Source organism: Ranitomeya imitator, chromosome 7 (assembly GCF_032444005.1).
Source record: "Ranitomeya imitator isolate aRanImi1 chromosome 7, aRanImi1.pri, whole genome shotgun sequence".
NCBI lineage: Eukaryota > Metazoa > Chordata > Amphibia > Anura > Dendrobatidae > Ranitomeya > Ranitomeya imitator.
Window position 1 is genome coordinate 25737624 of NC_091288.1, and position 15810 is coordinate 25753433.

At 42.5% G+C, this 15810-nt stretch overlaps 1 protein-coding gene across 1 annotated transcript in view; it reads left to right on the top strand.

Moving 5' to 3' along the window:
• Positions 1-12932, top strand: part of EPC2 (enhancer of polycomb homolog 2) — a 61502-nt gene extending 48570 nt beyond the window's left edge. Inside the window, exons 2-14 of the mRNA XM_069732893.1 lie at positions 1471-1630; positions 2502-2647; positions 2784-2990; positions 3076-3224; positions 3329-3461; positions 4889-5080; positions 5161-5250; positions 5483-5619; positions 5997-6322; positions 6803-6939; positions 7289-7451; positions 8498-8834; positions 12420-12932. Of these exons, the coding sequence (XP_069588994.1) occupies positions 1471-1630; positions 2502-2647; positions 2784-2990; positions 3076-3224; positions 3329-3461; positions 4889-5080; positions 5161-5250; positions 5483-5619; positions 5997-6322; positions 6803-6939; positions 7289-7451; positions 8498-8834; positions 12420-12492 (2250 nt within the window). The 3' untranslated portion in view covers positions 12493-12932. The remainder of the gene's footprint in view (positions 1-1470; positions 1631-2501; positions 2648-2783; positions 2991-3075; positions 3225-3328; positions 3462-4888; positions 5081-5160; positions 5251-5482; positions 5620-5996; positions 6323-6802; positions 6940-7288; positions 7452-8497; positions 8835-12419) is intronic.
• Positions 12933-15810: the final 2878 nt, after the last annotated feature.

Sequence of the window (15810 nt, forward strand, 5' to 3'; positions counted from 1 at the left end):
CATCAGGATCTCGCATGTAACATCTCACAAATGCAGGAAAGCAGAATTTACAATCACTGGGCATTGCATGTCGTGAGGGCTCATCATATGGGGCGATGTACAGTGCCTGTGGGGGGCACCAAGAGCATAGCGCCGTAATAGGACAAACAGTACAAATAATGGCAAGAAAGAAACACCATAAATAAACACCAGTTTCAAGCATTTTTTTTTGCAATTTATTTCTTGTCATTTTTTATGTCATGGTGAAATAAAAAGAAAAAAAAAAAGGTTGTGCATGTTGAAATTCAGCACACCCAATCGTTTTGTTACCATGGGGGACGGCAATGTGAAAGGTGGCTGCCGGCCTCACTGCCGCCTTCATGTTGTGGACAATTTGTCCAAATAGCTAAGCAAGTGCGCACATGTATGGGGGGTGTCGGAAAGAATGGCTGTCAGCCAAACGATAGTAGTACATGTGACGGCCTATAGGAGCGGTGTTCACACAGGAGATGAGACCCCCGATCGTAGGTGATAAATGTTGTTTATGGCACAACCCCTGTATTGGATGAGAACTGGCCGTCCGTCTGCCACGAAACGTTATCTTTACAGATTTTATCGATATCGACACGACGTCTGCGGCCCCTTTACTCTGAATGTTTTCAGAGGCAAATCTTTATATCCAGAACTATATGGGACTGTATGAGCAAGGCGTCTCCAGGACGGACCATGCACAGTCCTCGCCTTCTCTTTTGTTGCTTCGTCTTCTCAGTGGCAGAATAAGACCTTTTTTTTTACTTGTTTTGGTCATTGATCCACATTGTCAGGATTTCCTTCCCGCTCTGCAGTTTACAATGTAGAGGAGAACACATAAGCAATGTATGCAGAGAGGAGTGTCCGCTCTGCCTTCTGGTCGCCCAGTTTGTGGCGCCATCTGGTGCCAACCATTGTTTCGTTACCGGCGCAGACAAGACAGATACTCAACAGGTGGACGAACGTATCAGGAAGAAATGGGATTGAAGGCTGATTGATGAGGCTCCATCCACTCTGCTGGATTGATCTGCCTGTGCAGTGGCTGCTTTGTATTTATAGCCTCCATATATATCACTGAGGTTACGGGATACGTGTGTGTGTGTGTGTGTGCGTGCGTGCACATAGCGGCAGCTGATTAGCGAGGTGGGGCAATGCCCATGTCCTCCATCTTCACCAATGATTGAATAATCTGTTTTAGGTTTGGAGGAGTTAGTAACAATGTCTGGTAAGGAGATATATATACCGTAATAACGTAGCCCTGCAAAGCGAATTGGACACTGGAGAGGCAAAAAAAAAAAAGCTTTTCTTAAAAACCACACGTTCTCACTCGTCACAGCGCTCATTCGTCAGCATATTGGATGGTGTATGCGGCACGGATGATGGTCGGCAGCACGTCGTCTGATTCTTTCGTACAAGTTTTCCCCGATCATACAAGTAAATCTTCTCCTTTCTTGTTTGTAGGAACATCACTTACAACGCGCTATCTCGGCACAGCAAGTTTTTAGAGAAAAGAAAGAAAGCATGGTCATTCCCGTTCCTGAAGCCGAGAGCAATGTCGTCTACTACAGTCGCCTGTACAAAGGAGAGTTTAAGCAGCCCAAGCAGTTCATTCACATTCAGCGTAAGTCCCGTATTCCCGTGCCATCTTGCCAGTTATCACACAGGCCGCATCTGTTCCTGAGCCACCTGCCCGCTCGCTGGCACAGGAAGCCAAGTCTGCCCGCTCACTGCCTTATAAACATGGCTCTGTTACTGACTGGAAACAGTCTCGTCGCTATCCTCGGTATCTGTGTGATATAACCTGCCACCCAGAAGAGAAGCGACGTCGTGCCTGGCCGTGATATGTAAACCCTGCAGAAATAAAAGGGAACGTTCATGAGAAAGCCATAGACCATTGGTGATTAGACATTAATGTTGTCCATCATGATTGATCGTAAAACACCTGGTATTAAGTATTGTGTGACCGCCCCAAACCAGCATCTTAGAGCTTGTTTAAAACAACCTTTGCTTTACACTTTTGGGGTCCCGCATGGTGTCTTTGTGACGTCACATCGCCATTGCTGCAGCCAATCACTGAGCCTATGTAGACCGCAGAAGCCGCTAAGTTAAATGATTGGCTGCGGCGCTGTCACCGCTGCCGCCAAACAGACACAGAGATGGACCCAGGGATGACAAGTTATTCTTTTTACAACATATAGGTAAAGGTTTTCTGATGGAGGATAACCTCTATTAGCCCCACATACACAGTAGATTAAAATCGACCCAACCTAAAAAATATGGTTAGGATCGGATGATAGTCTAAGGTGGACGGAGGCGTCCCAACTCCTCTATAACAGATGATATCGGAGAACAGAAGGTTGTAGGACGCTGGTTTTCCAATGGCCGATCCTTTTGTTCTCCCATAAGCCGCTGACATGATAGTGGATCTTTTTATGTTTAAGCATTTGTTTTGTTTTTAGCAATTTATTAATTCCGTTCAATTTAACTTGTAGCATTTAATCTGGACAATGAGCAGCCAGATTACGATATGGACTCGGAAGATGAGACGTTACTCAATCGGCTCAACAGGAAAATGGAAATCAAACCACTGCAGTTTGAGATTATGATTGACAGGCTGGAAAAGGCAAGCTCTAATCAGGTAATTGGGGGGCACTTTGTCCAGTGCCAGGTTCACTGGGATGCAGAAAGTAACAAGATGCCAGTAATTGTTGGTTTTGACCTTTAAATCCTGTATCTTTTTTTTTTTTTTTTTTTCTTTTGGGTTACATTTTCAGCTTGTGACTCTTCAGGAAGCGAAGTTGCTGCTAAACGAGGATGATTACCTTATCAAATCTGTGTATGACTACTGGGTAAGAAAAAGGAAAAACTGCAGGGGGCCTTCCCTCATCCCCCAAATCAAACAAGAGAAACGCGATGGTTCGACCAACAATGACCCGTACGTGGCATTCCGGCGGAGGACTGAGAAGATGCAAACGCGAAAGGTCAGTTCCTGCGATAAGCCTGTTTTGTCATGGCAAATTCTGTAATTCTGGATTACCGATTTAGTAAATGTACAAATCCCCGCAGAATCGGAAGAACGATGAAGCTTCGTACGAGAAGATGTTGAAGCTCAGACGGGAGTTTAGCCGAGCCATTACCATTTTGGAAATGATCAAAAGAAGAGAAAAGACGAAGCGGGAACTGTTGCATTTGACTTTGGAAGTGGTTGAGAAAAGGTAAAATATATCCTGATTTTCTGGTCATTAAATCATACACAGTCATAAAGCTAACAGCAGCTGCTCATCATTTCTTATATTTCCTTTATTCTTTTTTATCATAGGTATAACTTAGGGGACTTTGGAGGTGAAATATTGAATGAAATTAAAATTCCGAAAGTCGAGAAGGAGATTCATCCCATTCCAATGTCTCTCCACAATGGCAACCATCACAGAGTTTCTGAAAGCAAATCTAAGGTATAGCACAAGTAAATGCTACTCTTTCCCTAAAACAGCAGCAGGCAGCATTACCTGCACCCTATCTACCTTTACCACACATTCATAATTACATCTTGTATTATACCCCAGAGCTGCACTCGCTAGTCTGCTGGTGCAGTCACTGTGTACATACATTACATTACTGATCCTGAGTTGCATCCTCTGTTATCCTGCAGAGCTGCACTCACTATTCTACTGATGCAGTCACTGTGTACATACATTACATTACTGATCCTGAGTTACATCCTGTATTATACCCCAGAGCTGCACTCACTATTCTGCTGGTGCAGTCACTGTGTACATTACATTACTGATCCTGAGTTACATCCTGTATTATACCCCAGAGCTGCACTCACTATTCTGCTGGAGCAGTCGCTGTGTTCATACATTACTGATCCTGAGTTACATCCTGTATTATACTCCAGAGCTGCACTCACTATTCTGCTGGTGCAGTCACTGTGTACATGCATTACATTACTGATCCTGAGTTACATCCTGTATTATACCCCAGAGCTGCACTCACTATTCTGCTGGTGCAGTCACTGTGTTCATACATTACTGATCCTGAGTTACATCCTGTATTATACCCCAGAGCTGCACTCACTATTCTGCTGGAGCAGTCGCTGTGTTCATACATTACTGATCCTGAGTTACATCCTGTATTATACCCCAGAGCTGCACTCACTATTCTGCTGGTGCAGTCACTGTGTACATACATTACTGATCCTGAGTTACATCCTGTATTATACCCCAGAGCTGCACTCACTATTCTGCTGGTGCAGTCACTGTGTACATACATTACATTACTGATCCGGAGTTACATCCTGTATTATACCCCAGAGCTGCACTCACTATTCTGCTGGTGCAGTCACTGTGTACATACATTACATTACTGATCCTGAGTTACATCCTGCATTATACCCCAGAGCTGCACTCACTATTCTGCTGGTGAAAACAGCTGATAATGTTGATAACATTAATTGCTGATAATTTGTTTCTTGTTAATGGCCGCAGATTATGAAGAATAAGCTATTTCCAGTTAATTTCTAGAGGATATAACAGCAAAAAAATCAGCACTAAGTAATGAGAGCAGTGCAGATCTCATACTCTTCAGTGTGCTGAATATTAGCGCAGGTTACATGTGGAGAAGTTTAAGATCCGCTCTAAACTTAGTGTGATCTGCTGGCACATTCGCTGCAGATTTCTGCCCCATCCAAGGAGCCTCCGTCTCTTATCACGGAGGTATAACAGTGTGCAGCACTTGCTGCAGTCGGTCTGTGCTGCTGTGTAGAAGCACTATCTGCACACTTACACAGAAAACGAGTATACGGTGGTAATTGGTGCTTCTGTGATCCAGAAATTATTAATTCTTAAGGAGTAATTGTTTTTTGTTTGTTTTTTTCTAGAATAATCATCATCCTTCTGTGAAACAGGATATAGAAGTAGTCCGGATAAAGAAGAAATACCCCAAAAAGCCAAAAGCAGAGCCCATCGTGACCCCTCAGCCACAGCCAGCCTCAGAACCATCACCAGTAATTAACAAGAGCGATCTCAAACAGTATGACTTCCACAGCTCCGACGATGAGGAGTTCCCTCAGGTGAGTCTGACACCTGGTTGTCACGTGTGATATGTCCACCTGCAAGGGGAGCGCTCCTCTGATTCACGTGGTCTCTCCAGGTGCCCTCTCCAGTGTCTGAGCCGGAGGAAGACAACGACCCTGACGGGCCCTTTGCCTTCAGGAGAAGAACTGGATGCCAGTATTACGCCGTAAGTCCGTCCGTGTATTTCCCGTTCAAGTGGCAAAGTAAAGTCTTTGGCAGCAAGAAAATAAGTTTTACTCTGTATGGTTTAGAATCAGTCTTGACTTGGCAGACACCATCATTACCTCCATAGTCATGGACTTCACTGATGGTATATGACCAGATATAGCTCATTTTGGGTTTATTTTCATGATCATTGGAGAATTTATACTTTTTTTTTTATTATTGTATATATTTAGCCACAATTGGACCAAATGGACGATCCTTCAGACTTGTCAGGATTGGCTAGGCTTCGGTACAAGCACTGCTTAACCACTCTCACAGTCCCCAGACGGTGCATAGGGTTTGCAAGAAGACGACTGGGCCGAGGTGGAAGGTAAATTGTATATATATTTTTGGCAATGGTTTATTTTGAATTTTTCAGATCACAATCTGAATTAACAAAAAAAAAAAAATAGAAATTTTTGTAATTTTCCCATTGGCCACTGTGGCTTTTCTAGACTCCCAACTTGCTGTTTCAGGAAATCCACATGTACATTAGAACGACTGGACAGACTCTGATCCTGCCTTTTAATGAGCGGGTGTAAGGGTCCTTGTGACCTTAAACTTCTAGGGGATCGTGTGTGACATCGGTGCTGCATCCCTCACATTCTCAGCAATATGTTAATACCTTTTAACTCTTTGCAATTACCCGCCAGTTTGGCTTTTTATCTGAAGTGACTCATAGCAAAACTTTTACTCTTGTGTTTTCAGGGTTATAATGGACCGAGTATCAACGCAGCATGACCCCACCTTACAGCAGCTTGACCCCGAAATGTTGTCTACATCTTCAAGCTCTTCCCAAGTTGCACATTCCCCTCCCGATATCTCACGGACCAATGCTTCCGATAACCATTGTGAAAACAGACTGTCGCTATCTGAAATCTTAAGCAATATTAAGTCGTGTCGACTGCAGTGTTTCCAGCCAAGGCGAATACATTTTCCAGACCGTGATAGTGAAGAATGTACCTCAAGGCTAGTAGAGCGCGCCATGAGCATCAAGCGAGCGTTACTGAACACCAGCAAGAACGGCCTGACAGGTACCACTGTCTTTTTTTCTTCTTTTTTTTTTTTTTTTTTACTACCAATGATCCTTGTCGTTTTTAGTGCTGATCCTTTTTGTAATTACTCAGTGGCTGAGAGGTGAATTGCAGCCACTCCAGGGTTTTGCTAGGATATCACCATAAGGCCGGAGTCACACTGGCACGTTCAATGCGAAAAACTAGCATCAAGTCCCGGAGTTTGCGGCTGCATGTATTTCTATGCAGCCACACACTTCAATCACGAGTGCTGGCGGCAGTGCCGGGACTTGATGCGCGAGTTTCTCGCATTGAACTCGCAAGTGTGACCCCGGCCTAATGTATCACATTTGGGGTCCTTAAAATTCCACAAAGGAAAGGATGGGGAGGAGAAACGTCTGCACGTCTTGAATCCTCTTTTGACAGCTCAGGAATTGATACCCTATTGCTTTATTTCCAGACTTCTTCTATAGGTGAAGTCACATATACTTTGTTTTGCAGTGACGGGGGGCATCACAGAGGAACAGTTCCAGACGCATCAGCAGCAGTTAGTACAGATGCAAAGACAGCAGCTGGCGCAGCTCCAACAGAAGCAGCAATGCCAGCAGTCATCGCAGCAGATACATCCAAACGCACAGGTACCGCACCATTCAGATTTACTGGATACCACCCTGTGCATACAGGAACCATGACGGGACTCCATGCATTCATACCGCAGTTCCCACGCTAACCTTTTTGGCATAATGCAAGTTGGACAGATGGGATGTCCTACCCGGTCTCCTTCGTCTCGCTTGCAGTAGGAGTGGAGACTTTTGTAATATCCTTTCGTGCCCGAAATCACAGATCAAACAAGGTTTCATTAGCACCATCTACTGGTGATTAGAAGTGCTACATTTCCCTTACAATAATATTGGATATTCATTATGCAATATTCAATCCCAGAGATCTATTGTATTTGATGCTGAAGCTGATGTTTATCATCCCAAGGGCTCTGCAAAATCTGACTGCATGTCCAAGACGCTGGACTCGGCGAGCGCCCTCTTTGCTGCATCTGCTGTGATTAATTCACCGACACCAGGACGCAGCGAAGTGAACAAGGATCAAAGTACCGGCCACAGCACCTTGAACGGCATTGTACAACCTCCAGGAGGTAAGTGTGGGCCACGTTTAAAGCCCATTTTTGGGGATGTGCTCAGCCTTTTTGCTGTTTCCTATCAATCTATTTTTTTTCCGCTCTCGAAATTGCATACAGTTACCATATAATATTTCTACACTGTGTTTTCTAAGCACTCTGAATTCCTTGCACTTCACCTGTGTCAGGAGACCAGAATTTAGAAAATGTGTGTGTATATTTAAAAGGGATTGTTTACTACTTGGACAACCTTTTCTCAACCCCAGTAAAAGAATAACACTGATACTTGTCTCTGGTGCTGTTCCAGCGGTGTCAGCACCAGCTCTCTCGGGAATCATGTCACGCAATCTCTGTGGCCCAGTCTTCTCAACACTTCCAACAAATCAAAACATCCAGAAGAAGTGAGAGTAGCTACCCTGTCACCTCCTAGGGATATCCATTATGTACATAGGAGATGAGTGTTGCCAGCGCTGATTGGCCGCAGAGATCACGTGACATAATGTTGCACAATCCCTGGGAGATGCTGCCGACATCGCTGGAACAGCACCAGAGGTGAGTATAAGGCTGCAGTCACACTGTATTTCACATCAGTATTTGTAAGCCAAAACATGGAGTGGGTGAAAAGTGCAGGAGTGGTAACGTGTTTCTATTAGACTTTTTCTCTGAATGTTTATCACCTTCTATTGGCTTACAAATACTGATGTAAAATACTGACCAAATACTGATGGTGTGACCGTAGCCTCAGTGTTATTATTTTACTGCGTGGGGGGTGGTTTAGGGATTCAGAAGGGGTTCTCTGAGTAGTGGACTGCCGCTTTAAAATATATTTATATTTGATATATAAACAATTTGTGCACAATGTTTCTAATACCTAGCTACATATTTCTAATATATAATTTATGAAGGATCCATTTTGGCCTCTTTTTTTTTTTGTCATTGTGCAGTTTGAGCCATTACTCTGGGACTTCTCTAAAGGCCCATGTATCAAGTATAAATGTAAAAGTCATGTTCCTAATCCTGATTTAAGATGGTTCTTGTTCTGATGATTTTTTTATTTTTTTTAGGAGCTACCAAGACGCTGTACTCTGCAAACGTGGCTTTATCATCGAGCCCAGGGCTCTCCACGGTTCAGCTCGTACGGACAGTTGGACACCCCACCACTAACCACTTAATCCCAACATTGTGCACAAGCAGCCCCCAGACCCTTCCTATGAGTAACTCCTGCCTAACGAACACCGTTCACCTCAACAACCTCAGTGTTGTGTCACCTGTCAATGTGCATATCAATACAAGGACTTCTGCACCATCTCCCACAGCCTTAAAACTCGCCACAGTCGCCGCTGCCAGCATGGACCGAGTGCCAAAGGTTACTCAGAGCAGTGCCATCAGCAGCATAGCCAGGTGTGTATGGCAACCTAAACTTCAGGACTCCATCATGGAGCACACTGTCATTCAGCTAACTGCAATAGGTTTCCAAAAATCAGAAAATTGTAGCTATTTACTTCCAAAAACAGCACCACATCCATTTACCGCTTGTGTGTAATATTGCAGCTTGACACAATTTACTCCACTAAAACTGCGATACTGCACATTTACTCGCCGTGGATAGGTGTAATGCTGATTTTGGTAGAAAGTCATGTTTTCTAATCTTCAGTGCATGTTCAAATGTGGCGAGATACACTGATCATTTTCTGGTCTAGATATACGGATGGGAAAAAACTGTAGGGTGTTACAATAGTAAAAAAAAAAAAAGCACTCTACAATATATCCACTGCAGAACCTGAGCTGCGAAGGAGAGCCTAAATCTGCGCCTTGTTAATCGCTGCTCTGGATATTTCCGTTTCCAATGACCAAGTGGTGAAATGTGTGACAAATCTGCTGCAATATCTGTTACAATCCCGCTTGTAGCACATGATGATGCGGATCTAAAATGAAAATCTTGGACATGTAAACACTTTTAATGGGAATGCATCATCAGCCCATTGGACTTAAATCAGGTTTTTATAGTAAATGTATTTATTTTTTTACCAAATTATGGTTTCCGCAAAAATTTTTGCTTGTTAGTATCTATATTAGGAAAAAAAATCAGCTGTTCACACCAGCCTTAGGCTTTATACTAGACTCAGATTACCTATTATTTACAGATGACGCTTTATCAGCCTGATTATTTTTTTCTATAACAATATAGTGAAATATAACCTCTATATACAGCTGATCACCCATTATCCTCCATTAATAGGTGATGTCATAGCTCACCTCGTCCTGTACAATGATTGATAACACCTCTATATACAGTAGATAACACAGGATCCACCATTCACAATAGGTGATGTCACAGCTCACCTCCTCCCTCTTCCTGCACAACAATCTTTACCCAGATGAGAGCATGCTTATTTTATACTTCTACACAAACAAACAAGGTCTGATTCCGCTTATTTCGACTAATGTTCACGTAAAGAACAAGACGTAGGCATCTAATATTAAGCCTAGAAGATTTCTAGAGAGAGAGCTAAAACAAAACATCCATGTATTACACATAAAGCCAGCCTTATGATAAGTGGTCACTTTCTCATGATGCGCTCGGTTTAATTGTCCCTAAAATGTTGTCCTCCTACCCTGACATTGAGAAACACAGGAGCTCTGCTGGAAGCTACAGTTACCAGCACAACCATAGACCATCTGAAGATGCCTCCATCCTAGTAATTAAAATAGGACCCACGGACAAGAGTATTTGGACAGCAAATCACTTGCGGCCGACACTCCCTGATTAAGTCTGGACTAGTCGTGTGTCCCTGAGGGGTGAATGGCCCTTAACGTCCGCCAGATTGTAATCTTAGTTTCGCTAAGACTCTCTGGACATCATAAGGTCCCCAGGAGGGAGAACAGAAATATAATAAAGCTTCAATTATCATGTATATTTGCCAGTGCTTTTATTTTCGGAGATGTCTTTCTCCTGCACCATCAGTATATTTATAGTATATCTTTACAAGGTTTTTTTTTGGGAGGGGGGAGGGGGTGCGGGCTAAGAACATATTTGTAATCACATTGTCAAAGTTTTGTTTCATTTTCTATTAAAGTTAAAACAAAACAAAAAAAACAGCCACCAGTTTTCAGCGCCTGCTGTTTATAGGGCAGTGGTACATAGGTAGGTACACTTGGATTGATTATGTTCTCTGCAGGCTGCAGTCAGTCTTAGGCCATGTTCACACGATCCTTTTTTTCATGCGGAATTGCCGCGATTTTCCCGCTGCGGGTCCGCAGCTGTTTTCCATGCAGGGTACATTACATTATACCCTATGGAAAACAGGAACTGCTGTGCCCACAATGCGGAAAATCAAAAAAAAAAAGCCGCGCTGAATAGCTGCGGGAAAAAAGAAGTACCATGTCACTTCTTTTTTCGGAGCCGCAGCGGTTCTGCACCCATTGACCTCCATTGTGAGGTCAAACCCGCAGTAAAACCCGCAGATGAAAAAAATATCTGCGGGTTTTACTGCGGTTTGTGGTGCAGAACCGCTGCAGCAGGAAGTGCGGGGAAGCGGGCGGAAGTGCGTGGGCGGAGTGTGGCTGCCCCCCCCCCCCCCCCGTGCTTCGATCCCGCCCCCCCGTGCTCCAATCCCACCGCCCCGTGCTCCGATGCCCCCCCCCCCCCCCCCGTGCCCTAATCTCCCCCCCTTATACTTACCCGGCGTCCCAGTGTCCGTCCGGCCGTCTTCTCCCTGGGCGCCGCCATCTTGCAAAATGGCGGGCGCATGCGCAGTGCGCCCGCCGAATCTGCCGGCCGGCAGATTCGTTCCAAAGTGCATTTTGATCACTGAGATAGATTATATCTCAGTGATCAAAATAAAAAGAAAATAGTAAATGACACCCCCCCCCTTTGTCACCCCCATAGGTAGGGACAATAAAAAAAAATTAAGAAATTTTTTTTTTTTTCCCACTAAGGTTAGAATAGGGTTAGGGGTAGGGTATTTTCAGCCATTTTAACCCTAAAAAACTTCCTAGAAAACTGCATAAAAAAAAGGATCAAAAAACGCATCAAAAAAGGACAAAAAAAGGACCTGCGTTTTCTGCCAAGAGCTGCAGTTTTTTAAAAAACAGTCCTGAAAAAAAAAGGATGGAAATCAGGAACGTGTGAACATACCCTTAAGGTGTTTATTTATTTATTTTTTGGCTGCTTACATGAGATTTACGGAAGGTTAAAGAAAAAAAAAAGGGGGTTAATCCCATCTTCCTAAATGGGTATTGTCCTAAAGGACTTGTAAAAGCAAGCAATTTACTCATTATTAAAATGTATCAGTTGTTGAGAAACACAGTTGTTTACAGCTCGTTGCCTAGGAGACTGACCACCACTGAAGGTACACGGTGTGTACAAGCTATTTGCTATTGAGCTTGTAAGCTCTGTGCTTTTGAAATCAGAGCGGCTCTTAAATGCTAGATGGCAGCGGTGGTCTGTATCCAAGGCAACTAGCCGTAAACAAAAGAAAAGTGTTTATATCTCAAGAACAATGGCAAATTTTAATAAGCAGTCAATTGATAAGTGTTTTTGTTTTACTATATCCACCTACGTAGATGGGAATAACCCTTTAATAAATTATTCCTAATAATGTTGCCCACTTTCATTTCTAGTAAACCTGAATTCAGCACTGGGAGTTTTAGCAGGCGCGACTGAACTTGTAGGAAGGAGAAAGATATGAAGTGTCCTGGAATTTTGCAGGATGACTGGGATCCATCACATTGGGTTTTCCCAAGATCACCTGTAGGTTCTGATTAAAGTTGACCGAAGCGGCCATGCATCTTTTAGGGGACATCTCGACTCTTCCCTGACAGATGATGACAGGGGAAGAAAGGATCGGGCATGTTGTGTTTGCACTCTCGGCCTTTTTCTTCCACCAGAGGTGTCTGTAAATGTTTACGGAGCTGGTGGTCGGCCATGTGCCGCTATCTGATGTGTATAATCCGGATACTAACAGATTTTCTTCTCTATTACAGAGAGAACCACGAACCCGAACGGTTGGGCTTGAATGGAATCGCAGACACCACAGTAGCCATGGAGGTGACATAACTGCAGACCATGGACTCGACCTGATATTTTTCAGGCATTTTTTTTTCCTCTTTACAGAAATGCAACCTGCTATGCTCCTCCATGGAACAGAGCGTGCTTAACATGGACCTAAATGAACTATGAAGTGTATGGGACGTCCTCCCAATATACTTATTCTATGTACATTTTGTAAAAATTGGTAAAACAAAACGAAAAAAAATCACTACCTTGTAAAATAGTTTATTTGTATCATTCATATTATTTCTGTTACTTGAATAGTACATATTCATCATCATGCTTTTGCACTTGAATTTGCAACTGAATGGATATAAAAAAACAAACAAACAATCTTTAAATGGGATCATGAGCATGAACCGGGGTCCTGCATCACATGTTTTTAACTATTTATTTTGCCATGTTTACATTTTGTATCTTGTACAAATAAATCCGACTTTGTGTCTAAAAAGAAAAAAAAAAAACGTTAAAGTGCCCCCCTGTTGCTTATGCAGGGAGCGCAGGCGGCCATTCTGCAGGCTGGACCAATTTTGAGCCATGACGGGCGCCCCTCAAAAAAAGCCAATGGCATGGAGAGGCACTTTCGGCTCCGATGACAGAATGGCTGCCTCTTCTCTGCGGCTAAGTGACGGGTCCACTTTAAATATTCATAGGTAGGAAATGAAAAATTCTTTTTTTTATTTTTTTTTTCTAAAGAAAAATGTAAAGTTTTCACTTTATTCATTTCACAATTTGACTTTTTTTGTAATAGTGGCACTTCACCGTCAGACATGAAATTGGAGGCGAAATAGTATTTTCTATGAACTGTTCGAGGGGGGTGGGGGGGATGGGATCGAAACTACATCAAAAATATAATTTACGTAGAAAAACTAACTTTTTCCATATATTTTGAATGTATATTTCTATTTATAATTCCAGTTTATAAGAGCAATCTACACAAAGTCTATAAAAGGAGAGAAAAACCCAATGCATTTGGCGCCCAAGCCGGGCTGTCAATTATTATTATTATTATTTTTTTTTTTCCCCCCCTCCATATTTCACTTTATCCAGAATTAAATATTGGATTCAGCTTTAAGGCCGGAGTCACACTAGAGAGGAATACGGACGAGTGCTATGCGAGAAAAAAAAAAAAATCGCATAGCACTCGGACCAATGTTAATCTATGGGGCAGCTCCGATCATCCGTTGTTTTTTTCTGCCGTATTATACGTGCGACTGAAATCACAGCATGCCCCGATTTGCACCGTATATCGGCCGAGACTCGCCAATGCAAGTCTGTGGGTGCGAGAAAAACTCGCACACCACACGGACCATCAGTGTGACATCCGTATGCAATGTGATTTTAACATGAGCTTTTACATAGAGAGAACTGTTAATAGATGTTACCAGATGCGAGGAAATCATATCCTCTCATTGCAAACGGATTACATACGGATCACTGTTCAGGAACATTTGTGCGATTCTCGGCGGTCAAAATCGGATCTTTGTTTGTTTTGTTTTTTAATTCGGCAAGTGTGACTCCAGCCTAACACTCAGTCTGAGGGGTTTAGGGGATTTTGCATTGCTTAAAATTACAATAAATGGTGGTTTCCAATTGAACCATCCCTGATGCCAACTGGAGGGAGGTGATGTCCGGAGGTTCCCTGTATAACAAGGCAAGTAACGGGTCTGAAATCGTCTGATTCTTAACTGGTGGACACTTTGCTAATGTTTAGTGATTTATTATTATTATTTTTTTATATATACATTTTTTTTTTATTTTTTTTTTTGTATTTTTATACCATTTTTTTTTTCTGTAAATGAGATGTGTAGTGCTCCTCTTATCAGAATGTTCGTCGATGCACTAGTTCAGACAGTTTTCCCTGTTACTTGTTCTTGATGAGTAAAAATTGCAGGGAAATAAAAAGAAAGAAAAAAAAAAAAACAAGCAAATCTCATATTTTGCATAAATTTATTTTATTCTCGGCCATCGTAAAACATTTGAGGTCACAATGAAAAGATGATAAAACCAAAAACGTCCAGTATTTTTTATTTTATTTAAATAAAGTCATTCGTTGTGTAATGAAAAGTTCTGCAACTTTTTCCAACAATCTCTGCTTGCATCAGGAAACCTGCGTCAGTAATTTCCAATTAAAAGGTTTTTCACAAAATTGCAGCTTCGCTTAGTGGTCTGTCTGCTGGGACCCCCAGCTCTGCAGGGCTCCGACTTGACTGGACCGATGGTACCGGTATGTTTGGCTATCAATAAGGGGATATCTTTCAATTTTGGTAAAACTACTTTTTTTCGAAAATGTGGTGCAGCTTTCACTGACTGCAAGCAGAGATCTATAAAAAAAAAAAAAAAAGACATAAGGATGATTTTTTTTAAAAAAAAAAGTTGGAGATTTTGCTGCGCGGCATTTTTGCAATTTTTTGGGGGCTGAGACTAGCAGGTCGGTCTACACAAGAGGCGATGCGGCCACTATTGTTTCAGCAGATTTACTCCAAATTAGAGTAGGTGTAAAATTGTAATATTTCCTGCCTGGGCAACCAAAGAGATGACAAATTAATTAGTGTTTGCACCTCTTAAATTTGGTGCATCTTACTCCATCGCTGCTTCTGGTGCAAGAAACAGTCATAAGTAAATCCTTCCTATGGTCTATTGCAGAATTTTTATTTTTATTTTATTATGCAGCGATTTGAAGACGTTTTATGACTTTGGACCACAGCGCCACTTTTTCAGAGGTTATGTCTGGTAATACATCTTTCAAATGAATACTGCAATACCAGATATTGCCACATAGAGCAGTGGCGCTGTTTTTGGTGAAAAATAAAAAAAAAATCTACTTACATAGAAATCAGAAACTCCCTTTAGAACAATACGATAATTGGGGTATTTACATATGATCAAATAATCACACGCCTGTAAAGCTACTTTATATGTGTAATATAAGTTTGCAGTCGGGTCTGTGGATTATGATGGTAAATGCCCCACCAGTGATCCAACAACAGCCTGACCCACTGGTACCAGATTTAGTGCTGTGAATTATCCATCAGCTGTTCCATGTGACATCGCCAAAACGCACCAGCCACCATTATTTTAGACATCGTTTTCAATTTTTTGTGGAGGTTGTACTTTAACAACCTTGTTCTAAATTAAAGGGATCCTAAAAAGTGTTGCCAAGATATGCCATTCCTTTATGATTGGTAAGGGTCTGACCGCTTGGCCTTGTTCTGATATTAAGGAGCGGACAGAGTGCTGCATTTCCTTTATTTTTTGTCTGCAGGGTCTCTGGCCACCTGGACCTGCGGCGTGGCCCTAAGCGATTGGGGCTAGTTGCACATA